We start from the raw sequence: 21,563 nt of genomic DNA, 5'->3' as shown, positions 1-21,563 counted from the left end.
CTTCCAGAGGCGTCCACTTCGGGCCTCGTGTGCCCGATGCCTTCTTCTTCTTCTTCTTCTTCTTCTTCTTCTTCGTCCTCACGCCGTCCGCGTCTACCTCCACGAGATCATCGTCACCGGCACCCTCGTCGTCCTCTTCCTCGCCGCCCTCTTCGTCCTCATCGTCGTCCTCCACCCCGTCCTCTTCCTCGTCGTCCTCCTCCTCAACCCCGTCGTCCTCCTCAGCACCGGCGCCGTCGTATTCGAGCGGACCCCTGCGGCCGGTGAAAGGGCCGCCGTCCGGACCGGGTCCTGGCTCGCGTTGCTCGTACGCCGGGAGTAGAGGTTGTTGGGGTTGAAGCCGCCGTGCGGCAGCCGCATCCCGGTAGTGCGGCGACAAGTTAGGCGTCACGCACCCGGGAGTGGCGGAGGGGCCGTCGTTGTAGAAGGCGGCTTGCGACGGAGAGAAGACTCCCGGAACGTACACCGGCACGTTCGTACTATATGGGCTCGCGTTGGTGGCGGCGATACACCCGGCGATTATGTGCTGGTGCTGGCGCGCCGCCGAGCCTTCTTCTCCAGCCTCCGCCGCCCTCCGTCCTTTCCGCTCCGCCGTCGATAGCTTCCGGCGCAGGCAATCTTGCTGCCATTCATCTTCGGTCATTCCTCCAGGCTTCTTCTTCGCAGCCGGCGCCTTCCGCGGCTTCGCGAACGGCGCTTTCGCCCCTATCGTCGCATTGCCCGGCGGCTTCTTGGCCGCTTTCTTCGCCATCTTTTTGGGGACTGTCGGCGGCGCCATGGAATGGGGAGAGGGTAGCGGCGGCGGGTGCACGGCGGGAGGGAGAAAGAAATCGGCGGGATAGGAGAAATGAATCGGCGGCAGGATATGTTTTGGGAGGCCTGTGCGCGGCGGTATAGGCGCGATTTGGCGGGAGCGGCGGGATTTGGCGGGAGTGTGAGACGAATTTTCCCCGTGCCGCCGACGGGTCGGGCCCGCGTCGGTTGGCCTCGCTTGCGTTGTGTCCGGCGTCCCCGGAGCGTCCCCGTGGGACGGGGACGGGCTCGGGCGCCGGACACCGTATCGGGGCGCGCCGGACAAAAATGGGCTTTGGGGGACGCGGCCGGAACGCTTTTTTGTCCGGCGCGCCCCAAATCGCTTTGGGGGACGGTTTGGGGGACGCGACTGGAGATGCTCTAAGTTATCTAGTTTTAGTCATAGCTATATGTGAGTATAAGTTATAGACATCCTTCGTACAACAACAAAAATGGTATATGTAAGTTGTCTGTAAGAAGTCTAAACTTTACAGATAGCCTTCTTCTCTCTCCTCATTCTCTTTCCTCCACATCACCAAAATCACCTATAACTACCTCTTATAGACTCAGCTGGGTCATCACCATTGTAAATGCCCTTATGTTGTGTTTGGATGCATGGAATTAGGCTCGGAATCACCTAATCTGAAATTCGTGAGCAGTTTCCACCGTTTGGATAGGCCTTAGAATCGGAGTCTGGAAACCGAGCCCAAATTCCACGGCTGAATCGGTATGTGTTAACATCCCGCGAAACTTTACGAGGTTAGACCCTCGAATCGCTCGGAACCGACGCCTCTTCCTCGCGAGCACAAAAGAGCAAGCAGCAACGCGCCCGTCGCCGTCGCCGCCTCCATCCCGACGCAAGTTCGCCCCTCCTCTTCTCCCGCCGCTTGCGCTCGACGGCAAGCACAGGGTGAACGGCGGCGGCCCTTGCCGCGAGCTCTGGACAGCGGAGGCGCTCGGCGGAGGCTCCTGTCCACGAGCGGAGGCGCGCGGCCGAGGCTCCTGTCCACGAGCGGAGGCGTGCAGCGCTCGTCTCCTGGCCGCGAGCGGAGGCGAGCGGCGGAGGCTCCTGGCCGCGAGTGGAGGCGCGCGGCGCTCGTCCCCTGGCCGCGAGCGGAGGCGCGCAGGCGGAGGCTCCTGGCGCGAGCGGAGGCGCGCGGCGCTCGTCCCTTACCGCGAGCGGAGGTGCGCAGCGGAGGGTCCTGGCCGCGAGCGGAGGCGCGCAGCGCTCGGCCCCTAGCAGGCGGAGGCGCTCAGCGTCGAAGACGGCGGCCTCGATCTGGGAGGGCGGGTACTGCATCGGGGAAGACGAATCCAGGCAATCCCGCGTCGGAGACGGCGGCCGCCTCGCCGGCAACTGCCGGCCGGAGCTAGGAACGATGGGGATGAGGCCGATGGATAACTGTGGTCTACCTCGTCTATTTTTATTATGGGGATGAGGCCGTTTAATTCTTTATTCGGTTTTTTAATATGGACACGATAGATAGTTGTGGTCAATTTTTGTGTGTGCTAACTAACATGTACACCAATTTATATTGTTTAAATTTAACAAAACACAAATTCCAGGGTTTGTACATCCAAACAAGATTTGGAATTGGGTTCACCCTTCAATTTCAACATGAAATTCCAAGCACATCCAAACAGCTGAATTCTATTTCAGAGCCAATTCATTTCCATCTCAGATTTGGAAACTGAAAGTCCAATTCAATTCCATATAGGATTATATGCATCCAAACACAGCGTTAGTGAAATTTCCTTTTTGAAAAAAAAGAACTAGTTAGTGTAAAAGCCCATCCCGTTCCTTACGAAAGGTAGCCCGCTGAAGCCCAGGTTAACGACCCACTGCCGTACCCAACCCGACCACCGCCTCCGCTCACCGCCGACGACTCCGACTCCAACTCGACGCGAACCCGAAAGCAAAGCCGCCTCCGCCGTCTCCCTCCCCTCCTCCTACCCCACACCCACCTCGCCGGAAACCGCAATCCGGCATGGATTCGCTCCTCGCCACCTACGCCTCTTCCGACGAAGACGGCGACGAAACCCTCCCTTCCCCCGCCCCCGCCCCCGCTCCCGCTCTGGCCGCCGCAGCCAAGCCCGCCGGAGGCATCTTCTCCGCGCTCCCGCAGCCCAGGTCGGCCGCCCTCTTCTCCTCCCTCCCGGCGCCGAGATCCGGCTCGACCTTCTCCTCCATCCCGCCTCCCAGGTCCTCCGCTGCCGCATCCTCCGGAAACCCTAAGCGCGTCGTTCAATTCCGCCCGCCGCCGATCCACCAGCCTTCCGGCGCCAGCTCGGACGAGGAGGACGACGCCGTTAAACGCCGTCCCAGCGCCAGCGTGGCGCTCCCGCCCCCGTCTGCTGGCTCGGGCCCGGTGTCTTCGTTCCTTCCGGCGCCCAAGCACTCGCTCGGGTTCGGCTCCGGCGCGGCCAGGAGGTCGGCCGTAGACACCGCCGCGCCGGAGAGGTCAAGTCTTGGTTCTGCTGGCCCATCTGGCTCGGCTGTCAACACAGGGGCGCCTGAAAGGCTCAATACTGGGGCTGCCAACGAGGACTCCCCTGAGGAGGAGAGCAGCGATGAGGACGGCATGCCTGATCCGGCGCAGCAGCAAGAGCAACAGGGTCTTGACGCTGCAGCTGGAGACCAACAACAGCAGGCTTATGATGCTGGAGCTGGGAGCGCTAACCCATACGACGGCTATGCATGGGATCCAAACTACTACGCTAATTACGGTGGGAATTATGGTTTGGATCCAAGCGGCAATGCGAATTATGGGACTGAAGCACAGTATGCAGCATATGGCGCAGAGCAAGGTGCTGTTTATGGTGGTGATGGGTATGGCGGAGAGCAAAGTGGTGGGTACGGGTATTCGACGGCACCGCCATCTGGAACAGAATATACTGGTGCGTATAGACCTGAGGTGGCAGAAATGGCAGCGCCACCAATGCAGGAACCTCTAATGCCACCGGAGATGGGCAGGATTGGTGGGAAGAGAGGTAGGAGGGATGTGCCAATGGAGATTCTAGAGGTGAACCAGGCAGAGCTGATGAAGAACCGGCCAAGGGAGGACAAGTCCAAGCTCACAGGATTGGCCTTTGGTCCTAGTTACCAGGTACAGACCAATCACTTCATGATAACCTTATATTACTTCTGCTTAGCTCTTGTTATATTGTTTGTAGATAGTACAATTGAGCTAGATTGTTCTCTTCACAGATCATCATCATTACTACTTAATCTGTTCACTATTATAGGACCTTTTAATTTGTTTCATAAATGTATGTATCTTGATGTGTTTTGGTGTGTAGGCTCACTCATTTTGATCCGGATCTAGTTCATATTGAAATATCTAAAAGGTCTGACAATACTGAACAAAGGGGGTAATAGTTTGCCAGTGTTAGATAATTGTACTTTTAGTCGGTCAAGTCATACACAGTATCATATATACAGTAGTACAAATGGAGCATTATCCCATGCAATTTAGCCTTTGATGCCAGTCCCCAGCAATTATTCTTCGTAATAGGTTTTTGCCCGTCACGATGTGATTCTTTTTGGTTGCAAATTAGTAAGTCATCACTCATAAAGCATTCGAAGCAATTACGTGACGAGTGACAAGTCACTCTGATAACCTCTCCAAGGCTATAATTAAGGTAGTAACGTTTTTAAGGGTGTTGTCATCAGATCTTTTCTGGAGCAATTACTCTATATTCTTTGTTACAAATGAACACTATAATCTGCTAATCCTCCAGATTTGCTACAAAGGAATTGCCCCCTTACACCACATAAATAGATATACTAGTATGCCGGTATGTGCACAGCACGTCCGAAGTTTTCAGTTCATGGATAGAATGTTTGTGCATGAACTTCAAAGAAAAGAAAGGGAACATACGACCACTTGAGAAATGAAATAATTAAATCGTTCTTCTTTGAGGATTGTTGTTTGTATATAAAACTACTGTGACGAATTACACAATGGGTGGTTTGGATGAAATTTAATTCATGCTTAGTAATATGCACCACATGAGAATTCTCGTAGTAACATTTGATCTTGGAAGAACATTTTTATGGATTCAAATCATAGAAAATATACACGCCAAAAGATCTTACCTTACAGTGATACATGGAGATCAAGTGCTATATTCTGATCACAAGGGGACAACACCGAAGATCCTGTGAAGTATTGGGGATAGGCAAACAGCAGCAAGTCACCACCCTCACATGCTGGTCTTCTTCTAGCTAGCTTATTGCTGCTTCTCATCCTGGATTTGCTCATCCTGCTCAGTCCTCTGCACTATGCTCACATGCTGCTCTCCCTGTTTGGTCTTTGCCATCCTGGGTGTGGGTATGGGATGGCTGGTGTCTTGTCCATGTGCAAATCCAGAAAGTGGTCAGAACTCATGAATGAAGAATCATGGCAAGCGCTAGAGTGATAACCTGCTGGGAGAGGCTTGATTCCTCTAGAATAGGCTGAGGTTACTGTAGACGCGAATCCCTTCGCTCTGGGCCATAGGATAGATACTATCAACTGTTAGAATTACTTCTAATGCTTAGGATTCAGAAGTTCAAAAGTGATACACTATATAGGAGTGTAGATTTGCTAATCCTCCTTATGGTTTGAACTATACTTCTTTTATGAAGTTATGCTATTTGCGCAATGGAAAAGTTACTACTCTGTTCAGTAAAGAGCTATAGGAGTCTCATTAGGGGAAATAACTGCTCGTATTATAATTGTTACTCTGTTTTGTAAAAAGCAATTTTGAATTTCAGTTATCAGAATGTATTATAGCATTTTGCAGAAGATTTTATTTGGAATGTACTCATACAATATTCATCTGATCAATCTAAATATTTGACCATACCCTTTGTTATGTGGCAGAAATTTGTGAGTAGAGAGACTAGTTCATGTTGAAAATAGTAATAAACCTGTTATTTTTGATTTAGTTCTTCCTAAATCTGTACCCCTAAATGAGTTCACTGAGTGCTTTATGGTACGCCAAGATGGGTCTTTGAGTGATGATACGCCAAATCAAACTTGTTTTAGCTTATGGGGAAGTATGGTTTGATGGACGAAATAGACAGCTTTATTAAGCAAAAATGCACCACATGGAACTGACCAAATTAGAGCAGACAGGTTCTCTGTGTAACCAGCCAAGATTTACCCAGCGTCCAGCTGGTTTAACTAAAACGTGACCTATCACACTACTTTGATGGTAAACTTGTATAAAAGAATAACGTGATGATGAGATGAGGTACTGCTTGATGTTGTGGGCATTGGACAATCACTTCAATCCAGGATTAGTACATCAGTTGAATACGCACAAGCTAGAGTTATCTCTTTCTTTTGTATAGGTTATTCCAGTTCAGAGCCTTTAGTGTCATGAATGCTAATACTTGGAGTTTCAAGTTTCTGCAACCAATAGTTTAATCATTTTCAGTTTTGTTACCTGTTGTGACCTGAGATATCTTGTCTCTTGCGTGTGCAGGCCGCCCCTTCTGCGAAGGGAAAGCCCTCTAAGTTGGCGAAAAGGAAGCATCAGATTGGTTCTCTGTACTTCGACATGAGGGCAAAAGAGATGGAGCTTAATGAGAGACGTTCCAAAGGTGTCCTAACGAAGGCAGAGACTCAAGCAAAATATGGCTGGTGACCCAAGTCTGAAAGACTCGCCTCCTTGTATATCAGGATCGAACTGTTGATTCAGCATGTCGTCTAAATTTTTGTTGTAAAACCCATTGTACGATTATGACTTGAATCCAAATCTTGGCTTTGTTTTCCTCGGTTTGCAGCTTGCATTATGTACGGTATACCCTGTGTGCCCATTGACACAGATTCTGGATTTTTCACATCTCTGAATCTGATACCCCAAGGGGTTATCGGAGGCGTAGGGAAACGACTGTAACGCTGGTGTAGAAGATCACTGAGACCTCGTCGTCTATCTGAACATATCTCACCTGTCGCAGTTTGGCCCGTCTGAAAGAATGAACCATGGCATCGAAGAAGCCCGTAACCACTCTGAAATTGCGGTGGCACTAGCTCACCGACGATTGGAGCTTGTACTTCCATTTCTCCTATCTTCTGCAGGGAACTAGTGCTGCGTGTGTGAGTTATCTACCTATTGGCCCCACTGTGTCGACGACGCACAGACAGGACTTCCAAACCAATCTGACTACTCATTTTGAATGCAGCATAAAGCTTGGGCGCAGTTTTAGGACCAACCAAAAGCGATATTAGGACTAATCCCATCTTAAGCAGTGAAATGAAATGATTGAATTGATTTGGTTGGGGTGCGCCACACCCGGGCAGTAGTGCAACGCCCGGGGAACACCTGAGGACCCCAGTGGCAAGCCACTGTGGTGGGCCCTCCCCCACGAAAAATAAATTTAATATCGTTGTGGGCACATGGCCCACATATCAGATATTAAACTGATAAGAACAGATACTACACTTGATCTTAGCCAAAAGGCCGAGAAAGGTATGAATTGGAACGGAGCCCTGCCCCCTCTTTTATAGTCGCTCGACCTGCTCCGCTGAGCTTGCGCAAGCGATGTGGGACTAATCGAACGGGGAGCCGGGGAGAGAGTTCGAGTACTGCAACCCTTCCATCTGCGGCTCGCTTCGTCAAAGCCCACATGATTCAACGGCCCAGTAATATGGCTTCCGCACGAAACTCGGCCTTTCTGGGTCTGTTCCCCTGAACATGGGTATTGAAGCATGCAGCAATCTCTCGATTCTTTGTCCCACTTCTGGAAATCCTATCTCTGTCTGTCTGTTGTAGTGTCATCTCTACCACAATTAATATCCGCGTGAACGTGAAAATACATGGAGATTTAAATTTCATTTGCTGCCGGGCTGGACGTGCGATAACATGTTGCTCAAGAAATCGAACTAGCTATTAGCCTATTGCTAGTGTTTGCAACCTATTCTGACTGAAGATTCGACGGTGCCCTTCATTTTCTTTAAGATGCCTTGCGGCTCGCTTGGGGACTGCCTCCGATCCAAGGCATCGAGGGAGGCAGGGGCGGCAGCGCGCCACCGACGGCAACGACGTGTCGACGACGTGGTCAACTTGCAGAAGGACGAAGCTGTAATTTTGTGTTTGTTGGGTTTCTTTCTGTAATATCTCCGGTGTAATTCGTCTTCTTGTTTCCGCAAAAAAAAAAACTGATAGTATAGTAAAATAAAACTAAGAGGGTAGCCATCCCAACCATTACATTCCGAAGTTTAGCACGCAATTTTCGCCACATGATGAGCCACCTTGTTTGCAGCCATCGGAGAGTGTTAGAAAGAGATCTCAGTCATCCAACTAGCCCTTACAAAGCAATCAGCTTAAATCGCCAAGGGCGGGCTCCACTCGTACCATTGACAAGTTCCACATCCTGTTCAATTACAACACGTGTGCAGCCAATTTGTTCCAATAGCAACAAACCTTTAAGCAAAGCAAGAGCCTTTACAGTCGCTGCAGTGTGCAATGCATCACATCCCAGCTATATCTTCCCCTACAGTTTTGTAGAACTGCCCCTGCTTAGTTCAACAGATCGGAGTATTGTGAGACACCGAGACAAATCATTCATAATAATAAGCCTTCAGCTAGAACCCTTCTGCTTGTAATATTCTCACCAATTTCCATTCGTATTCAAACTCACACTTCGCCTACTTCCACTGCTTGTCTGATCAAATCAGTCAACCTGTCAGGGAATATCATGATTAAATGCATCCCCACAATCCTTGCCGCTGCTTCCACCAGCCCAGCACAAACAAACATTCTCCTACATTACTGCCATGTCCAGGCATTGGACATTTGAACTCACTAGTGGAAACCAATAAACATAGTGAATGGCAGTATCACAAGGTTCCAAGTTGCAAAGTTGCATCAAGGCATAGATTCAACCATCATAGTGACAAGGAAAGAAGCAAAAAAGAACCATTTTTTTTCTCAGGCAAGGCCATTTCATATATGATATAAAATGGCGATACAGGAACAACTAAGGGTTGACACACTATTGCTGGAGTATATCGCAAACAACTTGTACTCAATTCGCAGAAAATGTTTTTTAATCACAATGCATGCACTTCCCAGTTTGAAGTTGCTTATGAAAAGACATGGAGAAACATAAGGGTGAACTAGACAGTTTGTTGCTGCCTTCCCGTACAAAATAAACCAGTCATCAAATGAACATCAGCCCCAGGTAGCCCATCAGTCGACGAAAATGGATAATACCATCCTGAATCGGCAGCAGATAAGCTCTCCTGCAAAGAGCAGATAAAGAGAGTTAGGTATCACCTATTAGATCAAATGAAATTGACTGACTTACAACCTTATTAGATTGAAAGGTGCAGATGTCATCTCTTGCCCAAAGAATATAAAGTTTACCATAATACAGTCTAGATCTAGATTGTACAGGTTTACACAGTTCAACAATGTAGCAGACCTTATAATTGATCTAGTATATAAGATATCCATTACCGCAATGTGCAATAACAAGACTAACCAGCCATTAGTTGAGATCAATACACAAACTTTTTTTTTATCATAACATCTTATAACCATTGACCTAACCTACTTATAACGAAAAAAGGTGAATACGCTAACTAGGCAAACTGAGCTTAGTTTGCACATATTATACAGTGAGACTTCACAATTTCACAGAATGGTACACAACAAGGCGGCATGTGAAGTAACTTCAAAGTTGATAAGACTTCTATCATAGGTTCCGAACTACTATGAATAGCCAGCCCAAGAGCTGTTGTGAGCTATGATCACACATTACATTAAGTAAATGTTTCATTCAATGAATTCCCGTGCTATTCGGATAGTACAACAACTAAGTTTATAAGCCTACAGAGATTACTTCTTTAAAAGTGACAAAGTCCACAAAAGGCCTTCAGGATGAACAGAATCGACTGGTGCATTTTAAGTAAAAAAACACCAAACCTGTCTGCCAATTCCTTTTTATTATAAAATCTAATAACCATTGATCTAACCAACTAGCAGCAATAGGTGAATACACTAAATCAGCTGACTGAACCAACAACACTATGTGAACATGTTATATGGTGAAACTTCACTTACAAAACATGGTAATACAACAAGACATCATGTGCAGTAACTTCAAGATTCATACGACTCTCACCATAGTTCCAAACTATGCATGGCCAGCGCTAGACATATTGTGAGCTAAACAATGGTTTATTGGCTGTTCGAATAGTATAACAGCGAAGCGGGTGCCAAAAAAGATTCATCAGATTTTGGAGACATCCAGAGATGACTTCTTAAAAAGTCTGAATCACTTGTATACTAGTAAACTCGAAAAACAATGCCGAATAATATCCTGACAGAATGAAATGGACATAAAACCCACAAATCCAACATCTTACAGATCCTCATACAGTCCTACTGTTGGAGTTTATGTCCAATTGTTCATCAGAACAAAAATGGGCACCATGAACAAATCATTTGCCAGTAAGAGATCAATACAAACACCCAGTTTCCTCAAAATACCATCCCCCAAAACCGGAATTCATATGTATAAACTACAAATCCACGTCCGATTGATGATAATTTCATTTTATCCGCCATACCATTTTGCATCTCACCTACGAGGCACCGCATCAAATCCACCTCAACTAAAATTCGACCACACGACAGACGCGGTTCAATCACCGGAAAGCACCAACATCTCAACACCGGATCGGATCCGGAGATAACGATGATAAAAAAAAACAGAAGCCTCACCTGCGCGAGGCGGGTCCGGATCTAGTGGCCTCCGCCGCCGTGCTTCTCGAGGTGCTCGAGGTGGCGGCGCTCGACGGGCAGGTTGACGAGGTAGAAGAAGGCCATGCCGCCGAAGCAGATGTGGAAGAGCGGCTCCGGGGAGTTGGTCTCGATGTACTTCTCGATGTAGCCGTCGACGGCCTTGTCGGTGCTCTTCTTCACGTTCTCCCAGGTGAGGCGCGGCTTGAGGTACGCCGGAACCTCGCGCACCTTCATCGCGCGGATCTCGTTGTACAGGGCACGCATCGCCATGGCTGCGACCTTGGAGATCTCGAGATTCTAGGGTTTGTTTGGTCGTTGGCTTCGGTGGGGAAGGAGAAATGGCTCGGGTGGTGGGGGTGGCTTTGTTTGGGTAATCAGCGGGGTTGTTCCGTTGGGTTGGGTTGGGCTGGGCTGGGCTCAAATGATTCTAGTGCTAAGAGTGGCGGGTGGCCCAAGAGAAATTCTGGTTTTTTTTTTTTTGAGAAAAAAAATTCTGGTTTTGTGGTTCATCCCTTGTGATACAGATATTCAATTCGGCTCGGGTATCATGTAAAGACTTACTACGTACTCCACAAACATCCCTCTCCTTATTAGGGTATAGACTCATTTTGTCTTTGGGTATGTTGTTATGGTAAAAAACATAGATCACAAACATCCGTCTCCTTATTTAATTACATGCCAAGTCATTAAAATGCCTAGTTAATATTGCATGTAGGTGCATATTACCACCTAAGTTACTCCCACTACGAGTAGTTTTAGTCATTATTACACCTGATTTTGTTTGACAAAAGGTAAACCAATACTAGCCCTTGAAATTGCATGTATCACTTGACTATTAATTAGTTGATGATATATTGTTGATAGTATGATATTATGGAAGTGGTGTCGTACGGTGTACTTTTTTATTATTAAAATCGTGCATAATGGCTCACCTACTTACTCTTGTATTTGTTGTTGTCACAAGATAATATTTATAGTGACCTACTCCCCTTTCAAATAGATGCAGATGAATATTTATCTTCAATTCTGCACATTTCTTCTCACCTATATATAGCTATGGTGACCTCAAACGTCTTGATAGAACTATTTGGGTAGTAAGATGAGAGCATGCAAACCTACATCTACTTAGAAAGCTACACCAAAATTTTCTGTTGTTGCACACATTGAGATAAATAAAGAAGCTTTCTACATAGGCTGGTTCAAAATTAAATATTGAGAATGAGAGGCACTCAGAAATATTCACTCTGGATGTTCTCACATACCTGTGCAAGATCTCAAAGTTCGGCAAACCATGATCAAGTCATTACAAGACGGATTTCAGCCTTCTGCGTTCTACACTCTCATTGGCTGTGGAATGATCATGTATTTCATGATCTAGAAGCGAGTTGAACCTGTTGCATTCTTCAAAAATGTCCTTATCATTAAACCATTGGGGACTATCTATGATATCACTTGTGGCGGATGCAATCAGAGATGACAATGGTACCTATTGTACCATAGATTGTATACCCTTACACATATAACACTTAAGTGTATACAACCATAACCTTGTAGAGGATTCTGCCTCTTAATTTGTTAACATAACATCAATGGTACCATTGAAGTATTGGAGTAGTACTACTAAATCTTAGAGACCACTTGCAATATCATTTTATACGGTTAAGATTACGTGCAATGTATCATATGCTTCAGTGTATTGATACGCAGGCCCGGCTCTGACCCATGGCCACCTTGGGCGACAGCCTAGGGCCCATGGCTGGGAGGGGCCCCATGACCCGCACTTCTGTACCTTGCCCAGCAGCTGTGTTACTTGGGCTGAATTTTTCTGGGTTAAAACGCACGCACATGGCAGCAATCGATCTGATGATTCCTCTTCAACTCAACATTGAACAATGACGTCCGTCTTCCTAACTGCCTAATGTACTGCCTCGGCCACCTGGAGATCAACATGAGTCCCTGACTCAATTGGTGTATGGGAATTATGAAATTGATCAATCTCGTTGAGAGGATTTCATCTGCGCCGGTCTCGCCGCCACCCATGGTATGTATTATCATCCATAATCGTTCTCTTCGAAACTTTAACCAATCAGGAAAACATCACGCATGTTACATGTTAGATTAGGGTTCTACCTTGTTATATAATGTTTTTATTTCTTCCCAATTTTAGGTGTTGCAAAACCCCAAACATAAATCTGGGGACGCGAAAAAACATAAAAGAAAACAAGAGATTTCTTTCTCTCATGCTCCAAATGGTGATTTTTTTCGATAAAGGGAATATATTAATATCAAGAAGATACCAATTACACCCAGCCTCTACTTTCCTACCGCTGCTGTGAGGGGGTTGGGGAGGGGTTCGCGATAATTTGATGACCAATTTGTTGATGAACAATCGCAAAATGGAATCATTCGAATTTGGTTCTTATTTGAGGTAATCAATTAAGCAGGAAATACTATTCCAATTATTGTAATGTGCCACTTTTTTAGTCTTTATAGCAAAATATGATATTTTTTAGTGCTCCAAATGGTGATGAACAAGATGATTATATTTTATCTACACATGATTCTAGAACATGGGATAATCTTGACAATCGCAAAATGGAATCATTCAAATTTGATTCTTATGTGAGGTAATCAATTAAGCAAGAAATACTATTCCACTTATTGTAATGTGCCACTTTTTTAGTCTTCATACCAACATATGATATTTTTTAGTGCTTAAAAATTATTTATAGACATCTCAAATAATAATGTGCCGGTGGATATTAACTTTTAATATTTTGCAAGAAAAATAGAGATATATATATTAGACATAGGGGGCCATATTGCTAACTTTGCCCTAGGGCCTCACAAAATGTAGAACCGGCCCTGCAAATGATTTGTCATATCCAGTTTCACCCATTTATATACGTCAACCTCTCCGGAATCAACAAGCCGCCTTTGATAAGACTAAGCAGCCATTATCATTTGGTCTAAGATCCAACGAAAGCCAGAGAGAGAGAGAGGACGGCAGGAAGGATTGTGCAAATTTGGGGCGGTGCCGTCGGCGAGGGCTGAAGAGAAACGGCAAAACGGAATCGCGCTGCTGAGCATTTGCGTGCGTGTGTTTGGGGCGTCGTCTGGGCCGGACCGGACCGGACAGGTATGGTTGTGTGTTTTTCCATGTATACTATACAGCTGATTGCAGCGCATGGTCGATGGAACTAGATGATGTTGAAAGATTCTTCACCATGGTTGTGGGTGGAGTGCAGTCTCGCCTGCACATCCAAATGAGTTTGAATGGAGAAGTAAATAGAGATAAGGTGCGAAAAAACAAAACAAAATTACGCCGTTGCCGGGGATCGAACCCGGGTCACCCGCGTGACAGGCGGGAATACTTACCACTATACTACAACGACTTTTGTTGACATAATATCAATTTGTTTTGTATTATTAGTTGCTTACCGCTGCACATTTAATCAAGATCAACCTGTGGGAATAACCAAGCAAGCGGGATTATTTATGCCAGCCTGAACCAAAGCTAATCACCCATCGGTCAATCAGGGCAATGCCACATCTAAAAGTTCAACTAAAAGCACATATACTCAGTTTATCCTACTCCTTCCGATTCATGTTAGTTGTTGCGGAATTAACACCAACAAAATATGTCTACAAACATCTATATTAGTGCCAACTAATATGGATCGGAGGGGGTACAAAAAATATCTCGACTGTGTCTAAACTTGAATGTACATCTAAGTTTAGACAAACTTGAGACATTTTTGTCCGTGAAGTTTCGTTTTTGTGAAGTTCCGAACAAGAAGGGTATTGAGATCACATAATTCAAAAAAAAAAAAAGATCGCATAATTCAATTAAGCCAACACCAATTCATCACTTCTTTGAGGAAATAACACAGCACGAGTTGAACTTTAATTCGACAAAAATATGTGAGTATAAAATAGGGCCTCTGACGTGTACGTGACAGTACTAGGTGGTACAAAATATGTGAATACAAATACCCTTCTCTTATTTCAGGGCTTGCGGCAGGGGAGGCATCAAACAGCGATCGTGCGAAAATGAGAATCTCCATCTCGTATGGCGCCCGGCAGCCATCCGTTCACGTGTGGAGATTCCCGCTGAGATCCCACAAACTGAGCTCATTGACTGCCTTTTCCAGCCAATACATCTGGCTCAAGTCTCGACGCTCGTATGCATACCTGACAAATAGCCAGGTGACGTCTAGGCCCCCCATCCCAAAGGACAGCTCGCCCGGCTGGCTACTCGTCCTCCTCTAGCATCCTCATCCTCGCCTATCTTCCTCTCCTAGCTTCCTCGTCATGTGCAGCCCGACCTCCCCATCCAGTTCCATTTTGAATCTCAACTGCTTCCTTCTCCTTCCTCAAGATCTGCCCCGTCTGCTCACGATATCCGTCGCTGATCCGCTCCCTTTCAGATCCGATGGGAGAAATGATGGTGGATAGAGGCCCGGATAGTTTCGTCGGCTTGCTTCTCAAGTAAATAACCAATCTTGCCCATGCCCTACGCCCTCACCGATGTGGTCTTGCCTTTATTCAGATTTCTTCATCTCAATCCAGCATGTTAGTACCAATCCAAGAATCGACTTGGAACTGGGATCCCACCGCTATCCCTCTTCAGATGAAGACGGAAGCCCAAGCAGTACTCTTTCTAGATCTAGCTCAGATACAATGGACATCAAATCTCTTCGCGGTTAGCCAAAGAACCTTGCGACTACCCAAGTGGATCTTTACATGGACATCGTCTGTGCTTCGCACACTAAGTACACCTATATATTTCCACACCATCTAAAGAATCGTCCGGACCTATTTACGGATACTCTGTGTAAGTATAAATCTATCGGATATCTTCACGGATAGCCAAGGATCCATGTAAATATTTGGGGGGATCGTTTGAAGCCATCATATGTGTACCCTCAGATCTCTTTTTGGTTAGCCATAGATCATTTCAAACGCGAGGATGGAAATTTTTGAAACCACCATATGGATACCGTTGCGCTTCGTGTGCTAAGTACACCCGCTCTCTCCATAGTGTCTAAAGAACTTTCAAGACTAGTTGTAGATACTATGTGTAAGTGTAACCCTATCTGATCTCTTCGCGGTTAGCCAAAGATCCGTATAAATACTTGGGAGGATCATTCAAACCCACCATATCGAAGCTATTTTGTGTTAGGCTTACGAATACTCATATTTGTTGGATCTTATGTGTTACGTTCTTGGATCTCTTCTTGGTTAGCCAAAGATCGTTTCAACACGTGGTGGATACAATGTGTAACACTGACGGAGCCTTGTGGAGACCATACTGGGCTCCGACCCAGTCTTCTGAAATTGCAAAAAATAATTACTACTACATCTGACCCAAGCCCGTCCGTGCATCCGGCAAAAACTGGACCGCTCGTCCTGTACTCGTCTTGTATAAGCTGCCTTGCCTTCGCCAGTAATCCCGTCTGGCCGTCTCCCCAAATCCCCTTTCTAGGCCTTAGCTCAAATACTCAAATCCCCACGCTAGGAGAGCTAGATGCTCTCTATTTCTTCTTGTCTGTGACAAATTTCCATCTCCTAGCTAGTTGCTTTCTGCTTCTCCCTCAAATTTTCCAATCGTGGTATGAATGGTGGTTAGAGCCCATGGCGCCGTCCACCCTGCATGGTCATTACTCATTGCTAATGCAGAAACAAATCGAGTAATGGACCAAGGTATGCCATGAATTATGTCATGGAGTGTTTAATCCCTGCTGATATGAAACTAGAGAATCATCATAGATTCGTAGGTTTTTTTAGCAGCACGTAGACATTAATTTAGATGCGTTGTCTTTCTTAAAACTGATCTACTATTTTTTTAACACCATTAGGTAGCTCCTTCGAGTATTTCAAGACAAAGCCATGGATAAATATTACAAAACAAAACGAGATGATGCAACTCCTGATGGAAAATTGCACAACAAGATAGAAGATAATTATCTTGCAAATAGTTTGCTAGTACAAGTAGAACGAGAAATTGCTGCACAATATAGCTATGAAGATATCATGGGGGACTTCAAGGCTCGCAAGAACAGGAGAGCAACTTTGTAGTTAGTATCCAACTCCCATATCTAAATTAGTTTGCTTGTATTTTGGTAGATCATCTTTTGCTTTGGAGTATTAAATCTGAATCACTTCTCCATTTACTGCTACAATGTGGTATTATGTATTTATGTGAACATATTATATATATAGCATCAATATATCTTTATATGGCTATTTTTCTGTTTATTTGGTTACACTTTCGCAAGAATTGCGTGCAATATTTTTAGCTTTACAAGCAATTGGCCCTCCCTTTGTTTTGTGACACGCTCCGCCACTGATGTGTAACCCTATTGGATCTCTACAAAGATACAACATAGATACCTTTCATGATCTATTGAACCCACCATCGTCCTTATGCATAGTAATAGTTGGATTGTATGTGTTATATTCTTGGATCTCTTCTAGGTTAGCAAAATACCGTTTTCAACATGTGGGTGGATGTTTTTTTAACACACCACATGGATAACGTTGTGCTTCGTGCATGAAGTATGCATGGATCTCTCCACAACAACTAAAGAACTTTCCCGACCAATTATGGATACACGTGGATGGATAGTTTTAAACCCACCATATGAATATCCGGGAGGATCTTTTGAACTCATCGTATGGTATAGGTGGGTCTCGACCCACCACCGGCCTTTTGTATAGTAATAGTTGGATGCTATGTGTTACATCTTTGGTTCTTTTTAAACCCACTATAAGGATACCATCGTGCTTTGTGTGCCAAGCACACCTGGTTATCTCCACAACATGTAAAGCTTTTTCCGGACCAATTATGGATACTATGTGTAACCCCTATCAAATCTCTTCATGGTTAGCCAAAGAACGTTTCGAATACCCAAGTGGATCTTTATATGGACATCGTTTGTTCTTCGCGCATGAAGTACACCTGGATATCTCCGCAACATATAAAGAACCGTCCGGACCAATTATGAATACTATGTGTAAGTGTAGCTCTATCGGATATCTTCATGGTTAGCCAAAGATCCATGTAATTACTTGGGAGGATCGTTTGAACCCACAATATGTGTATCGACGGGTAACGACATGTTGCCAACCTTATGAATCCTATTTGTTTGATCTTATGTGTTACACCCTCAGATCTCTTTTTGTTAGCCATAGATCGTTTCAAACACGAGGATGTAAATTTTTGAACCCACCATATGGATACCTTTGCGCTTCGTGTGCTAAGTCTGCATGTTCTATCCATAGTATCTAAAGGAGTTTCAAGACCAGTTATGGATACTATGTGTTACCCTTTTGGATCTCTTCACAGTTGGTCGAAGAACCATACAAATAACCGAGAGGTTCTCCTAAACACACGGTTCGAGTATTGGTGGGTGTTGACGTGCCATTGCCCTTATACATATTAGTTGTTTTATCTTATTTGTTACAATCTCTCATCTAAAGGAACGTTCGGACAAACTATGGATACTATATGTAAGTGTAACCCTATCGGGTTAGCCAAAGATCCATATAAAATACATGGGAGGATTGTTTGAACCCACCATATCGAAGCTATTATGGGTTAGCCAAAGAAGCTTACGAATACCCGGATGGATCTTTTAATCAACCATATGAGTAACGGAGGGTATCGACATGCCACCTCCATAGTATTTGTTGGATCTTATGTGTTACATCTGTGGATCTTTTCTTTGTTAGCCAAAGATCATTTCAACACATGGTGGATACTATGTGTAACCCTATTGGATCTTTAACAGATACACCATAGAATACCCGTCATGATCTATTGAACCCACCATCATCCTTATGCATAGTAATAATTGGATTGTATGTGTTACATTCTTGGATATCTTCTTGGTAATCCAAATAGAGATTCCAACATGTGGGTGGATGTTTTTGAACACACCACATGGATGATGTTGTGCTTTGTGCGCGAAGTATTCCTGTATCTCTCCGCAACAACTAAAGAACTTTCCCGACCAATTATGGATACACGTACATGCATGGATAGTTTTAAACCCACCATATGAATATCCCAGAGGATCTTTTGAACTGATCGTATGGCTATCGGTGGTCTCGACACACCACCGGCCTTTTGCATAGTAATAGTTGGATGCTATGTGTTATGTTCTTGGATCTTTTAAAACCCACCACAAGGATACCGTTGTGCTTCGTGTGCCAAGTACACCTGGTTATCTTCACAACATGCAAAGCTTTTTCCGGACCAGTTATGGATACTATGTGTAACCCTATCAAATCTCTTCACGGTTAGCCAAAGCGAATACCCAAGTGGATCATTATATGGAAATCGTTTGTGCTTCGCGCACGAAGTACACCTGGATATCTCCACAACATACTATGTGTAAGTGTAAATCTATCGGATATCTTTATGATTAGTCGATGATCCATATAAATATTTGGGAGGATCGTTTGAACCCACCATATGTGTATCGACGTGTAACGACATGTCACAAACCTTATGAATCCTATTTGTTTGATCTTATGTGTTACACCCTCACATCTCTTCCTGATTATCCATAGATCGATTCGAACACGAGGGTGGAAATTTTTGAGCCCACCACATGGATACCGTTGCGCTTCGTGTGCTAAGTACGCGCGCTCTTATCATAATACCTAAAGGACTTTCAAGGCCAGTTATGGATACTATGTGTTACCCTTTTGGATATATTGGCGGTTGGTCAAAGAACCATACGAATACCCGAGAGGATCTCCTAAACCCACCAGAAAGATACAGTTGTGCTTCATGTGCCAAGTACGCCTGGTTATCTCCTCAACATGTAAAGCCTTTTCCGGACTAACTATGGATACTATGTGTAACCCTAGCGAATCTCTTCGGCGGTTAGCCAAAGAACGTTGTGAATAATACCCAAGTGGATCTTTTGAACCCACCTTATGGGTATCCATGTATGGATGCCTCACCATGCTGCAACCACTAGAACTTGAAATGCCGGGCCAACACCTGCATCGGCGGCGTGAATTTCCGAAGTCGCCAGCAGCGAGAACTCGCGACTTCGCCGACGATGCCCCAGACGTGGAAACGGGAGCTCAACAGTCCACAACGTCCATTCGCTAAACTGCAAGATGAGGTGCCGAGTACCGGTGTGTCCTAAAAAATCACGGGTTAGATAAAACAATACCTTTTTAGGTGCGCCGAAATTGCCAAAAGATAAAAAATGGAAGCTGATATATGGCATTAAAGCCATCTCCAACAGAGAACCACATATACGTAGATTCCGCGTGCCCTAAATGCGAGCCATACCAACGGTGAATCTAAAGGACAACTTTCGCGAGGGAGGGGGGGGGGGGGTTGTCCGCACAACCACATTTCCGAGAGCAAAATTGGTGCCACTTTGCGTTTGGATAGACGAACATATGTGGGCATCCGCCCGACCTCTCAAATGCATGGAGGATAATAAATAAAGAGAAAAAAACTTGTCCCACGTCATTGATTGGTCCTTGCCCATAGAACATGTCCCACATAATTTATTCTAAATTTGTAAATTTTTATTGTGCTTAAAATATAAGCAATTTCGTACTATATATTGAAACGGTAGAATGCACCTTGTTGGCTATGTGCGAATAGTTTATTTAACAAAAAATTAACTGTCTCTTTTGAACTGGGATCTCCGTTTGCGGACATAGACCACCCTAAACAGATAGTATTCGTGCGTTACACAGTTCTTGTTGTAAAAAATGCAGTCTTTTGTGCCCAATATTGCCTTATGCCCATAAAACAGAGAAAAGCTATATCATGGCAAAAAGTAGCAGAGGACAACAGTATGTGTTTTCTTAGAAAAAAGAAAAAGAACAGTACAAGCTGGTACAATAAGGGCCTGCCCGACGTACAACTTCAGCTGGTGCTGGTACAAGGACGTACTGTGTGCTGTCAACTCGGAAGGGAATCAAAACCAATACAACGCACTGAAAACTGCAATACGGGGCATCTCCAGTCAATACATCGAGCACGTGGGAACCTGGTCAACATGCAGCACATATCCTCATGATTTGCTATGCCGATAGAGTCCGGGCGCCATAACAGCTGGAGAAAATCTCCGTTGGCGATCGTGTTAAGAATATCACCGCCACAACCTGGTATTAGAGGGATGGTTGGGAAATGCGGCAGGCCGATGGCAGTGGGCTAGTCGAGGGCGTGGCGACCACGGAGAAACGTGCCGGCGCCGACGGGAGGTTGCGGCAACTGGCAGGTCGGAGCGGCGAACAGGTCGCCACCGAGGGGCGCGAGGCAGCGGGAAGTCCCACATCGGCGGAGGAGGTGGCTGTGGATCCGGTGAGGTCGGCATCGGAGACGACGACCCTGTAGTCGTGCAACAGCAGCGGATCCTTTCTTCTTCCACCGGCGAAGTACGACTCATGGCGGCTGTCCTCCATCTCGCAACCTTGCGATCAATGCAGCTTGAGTCATAGCGGCCTCCTCCGTCGATGTCTACCTCTTCGAGAACCAAGGCGTTTTGGGCCAAGAACTTGACGAGCCGGACCTGGAAGCAGGAGAGCGCGTCCACGTCGAACTGCACGACCACCCTCCACAAGAAAGTCCGTAAGCAATCCAACATGCAACCGCAGTTGAACAGTCCGGCGACGTCGAGAACCTCGCAGCAATCGCCATCGTCTTCGTCGCCTTTCATGGATGATTTGCAGGCCGTCGAATCCAATAGAGCAGCCATCTGATCTGATATTTCATTGAGATATTTCCGCCAGCTGAATTTAAGCCGGAGCTCGCGGACAGCCGGGCAGCTACGCAGCAGGTTCACCACCGCGGTGGCCGCGGACATGTGGTTGCCGAGACATAGCCCGCCGCACAGCTCCTCAATTTCGAGGAGCTCGAGGTTGGGGAACAAAGGCAAGTAGTCGACGCCAACTTTGGCAATGGAGTAGACCGTCAGTTTGAGGGACCTCGCGTGGAACAAATAGCCGCCGAGGTCGATGTAGCGCATGGCCGCCGCAGAGTG

General features: G+C 45.8%; 2 protein-coding genes and 2 non-coding genes across 4 annotated transcripts; 1 reads left to right on the top strand and 3 right to left on the bottom strand.

The window, feature by feature from the left end:
• The first annotated feature begins 2,687 nt into the window (after positions 1-2,687).
• LOC124686573 (proline-rich protein PRCC-like) lies at positions 2,688-6,565 on the top strand. Its single transcript, XM_047220500.1, has 2 exons — positions 2,688-3,899; positions 6,268-6,565. Exons 1-2 carry the CDS (start codon positions 2,781-2,783, stop codon positions 6,427-6,429), a joined length of 1,281 nt encoding a protein of 426 aa, XP_047076456.1. The 5' UTR covers positions 2,688-2,780; the 3' UTR covers positions 6,430-6,565.
• A 496-nt stretch (positions 6,566-7,061) lies between these two features.
• LOC124693951 lies at positions 7,062-7,258 on the bottom strand. The gene has a single exon (XR_007000390.1). It is a non-coding gene; the product is annotated as a U2 spliceosomal RNA (small nuclear RNA).
• A 1,535-nt stretch (positions 7,259-8,793) lies between these two features.
• Positions 8,794-10,878, bottom strand: LOC124686572. Its single transcript, XM_047220499.1, has 2 exons — positions 10,516-10,878; positions 8,794-9,029 (listed from the first exon to the last, which is right to left on the bottom strand). Exon 1 carries the CDS (start codon positions 10,804-10,806, stop codon positions 10,537-10,539), a length of 270 nt encoding a protein of 89 aa, XP_047076455.1. The 5' UTR covers positions 10,807-10,878; the 3' UTR covers positions 8,794-9,029; positions 10,516-10,536.
• Positions 10,879-13,859: 2,981 nt separating this feature from the next.
• Positions 13,860-13,931, bottom strand: TRNAD-GUC. The gene has a single exon. It is a non-coding gene; the product is annotated as a tRNA-Asp (tRNA).
• Positions 13,932-21,563: the final 7,632 nt, after the last annotated feature.

The sequence above is a fragment of the Lolium rigidum genome, chromosome 2 (genome assembly GCF_022539505.1).
Source record: "Lolium rigidum isolate FL_2022 chromosome 2, APGP_CSIRO_Lrig_0.1, whole genome shotgun sequence".
NCBI classification, from domain to species: domain Eukaryota; kingdom Viridiplantae; phylum Streptophyta; class Magnoliopsida; order Poales; family Poaceae; genus Lolium; species Lolium rigidum.
Note: the sequence above shows the minus strand (reverse complement) of the source record. Positions and strands in the feature narration are given on the sequence as shown.

Coding starts and splice junctions, on each gene's coding strand:
- LOC124686573 (XM_047220500.1), top strand. CDS start 2,781: ATGGATTCGCTCCTCGCCACCTACGCCTCTTCCGACGAAGACGGCGAC. Junction 3,900..6,267: donor CCTTTGGTCCTAGTTACCAG/GTACAGACCAAT, acceptor TTGCGTGTGCAG/GCCGCCCCTTCTGCGAAGGG.
- LOC124686572 (XM_047220499.1), bottom strand. CDS start 10,806: ATGGCGATGCGTGCCCTGTACAACGAGATCCGCGCGATGAAGGTGCGC.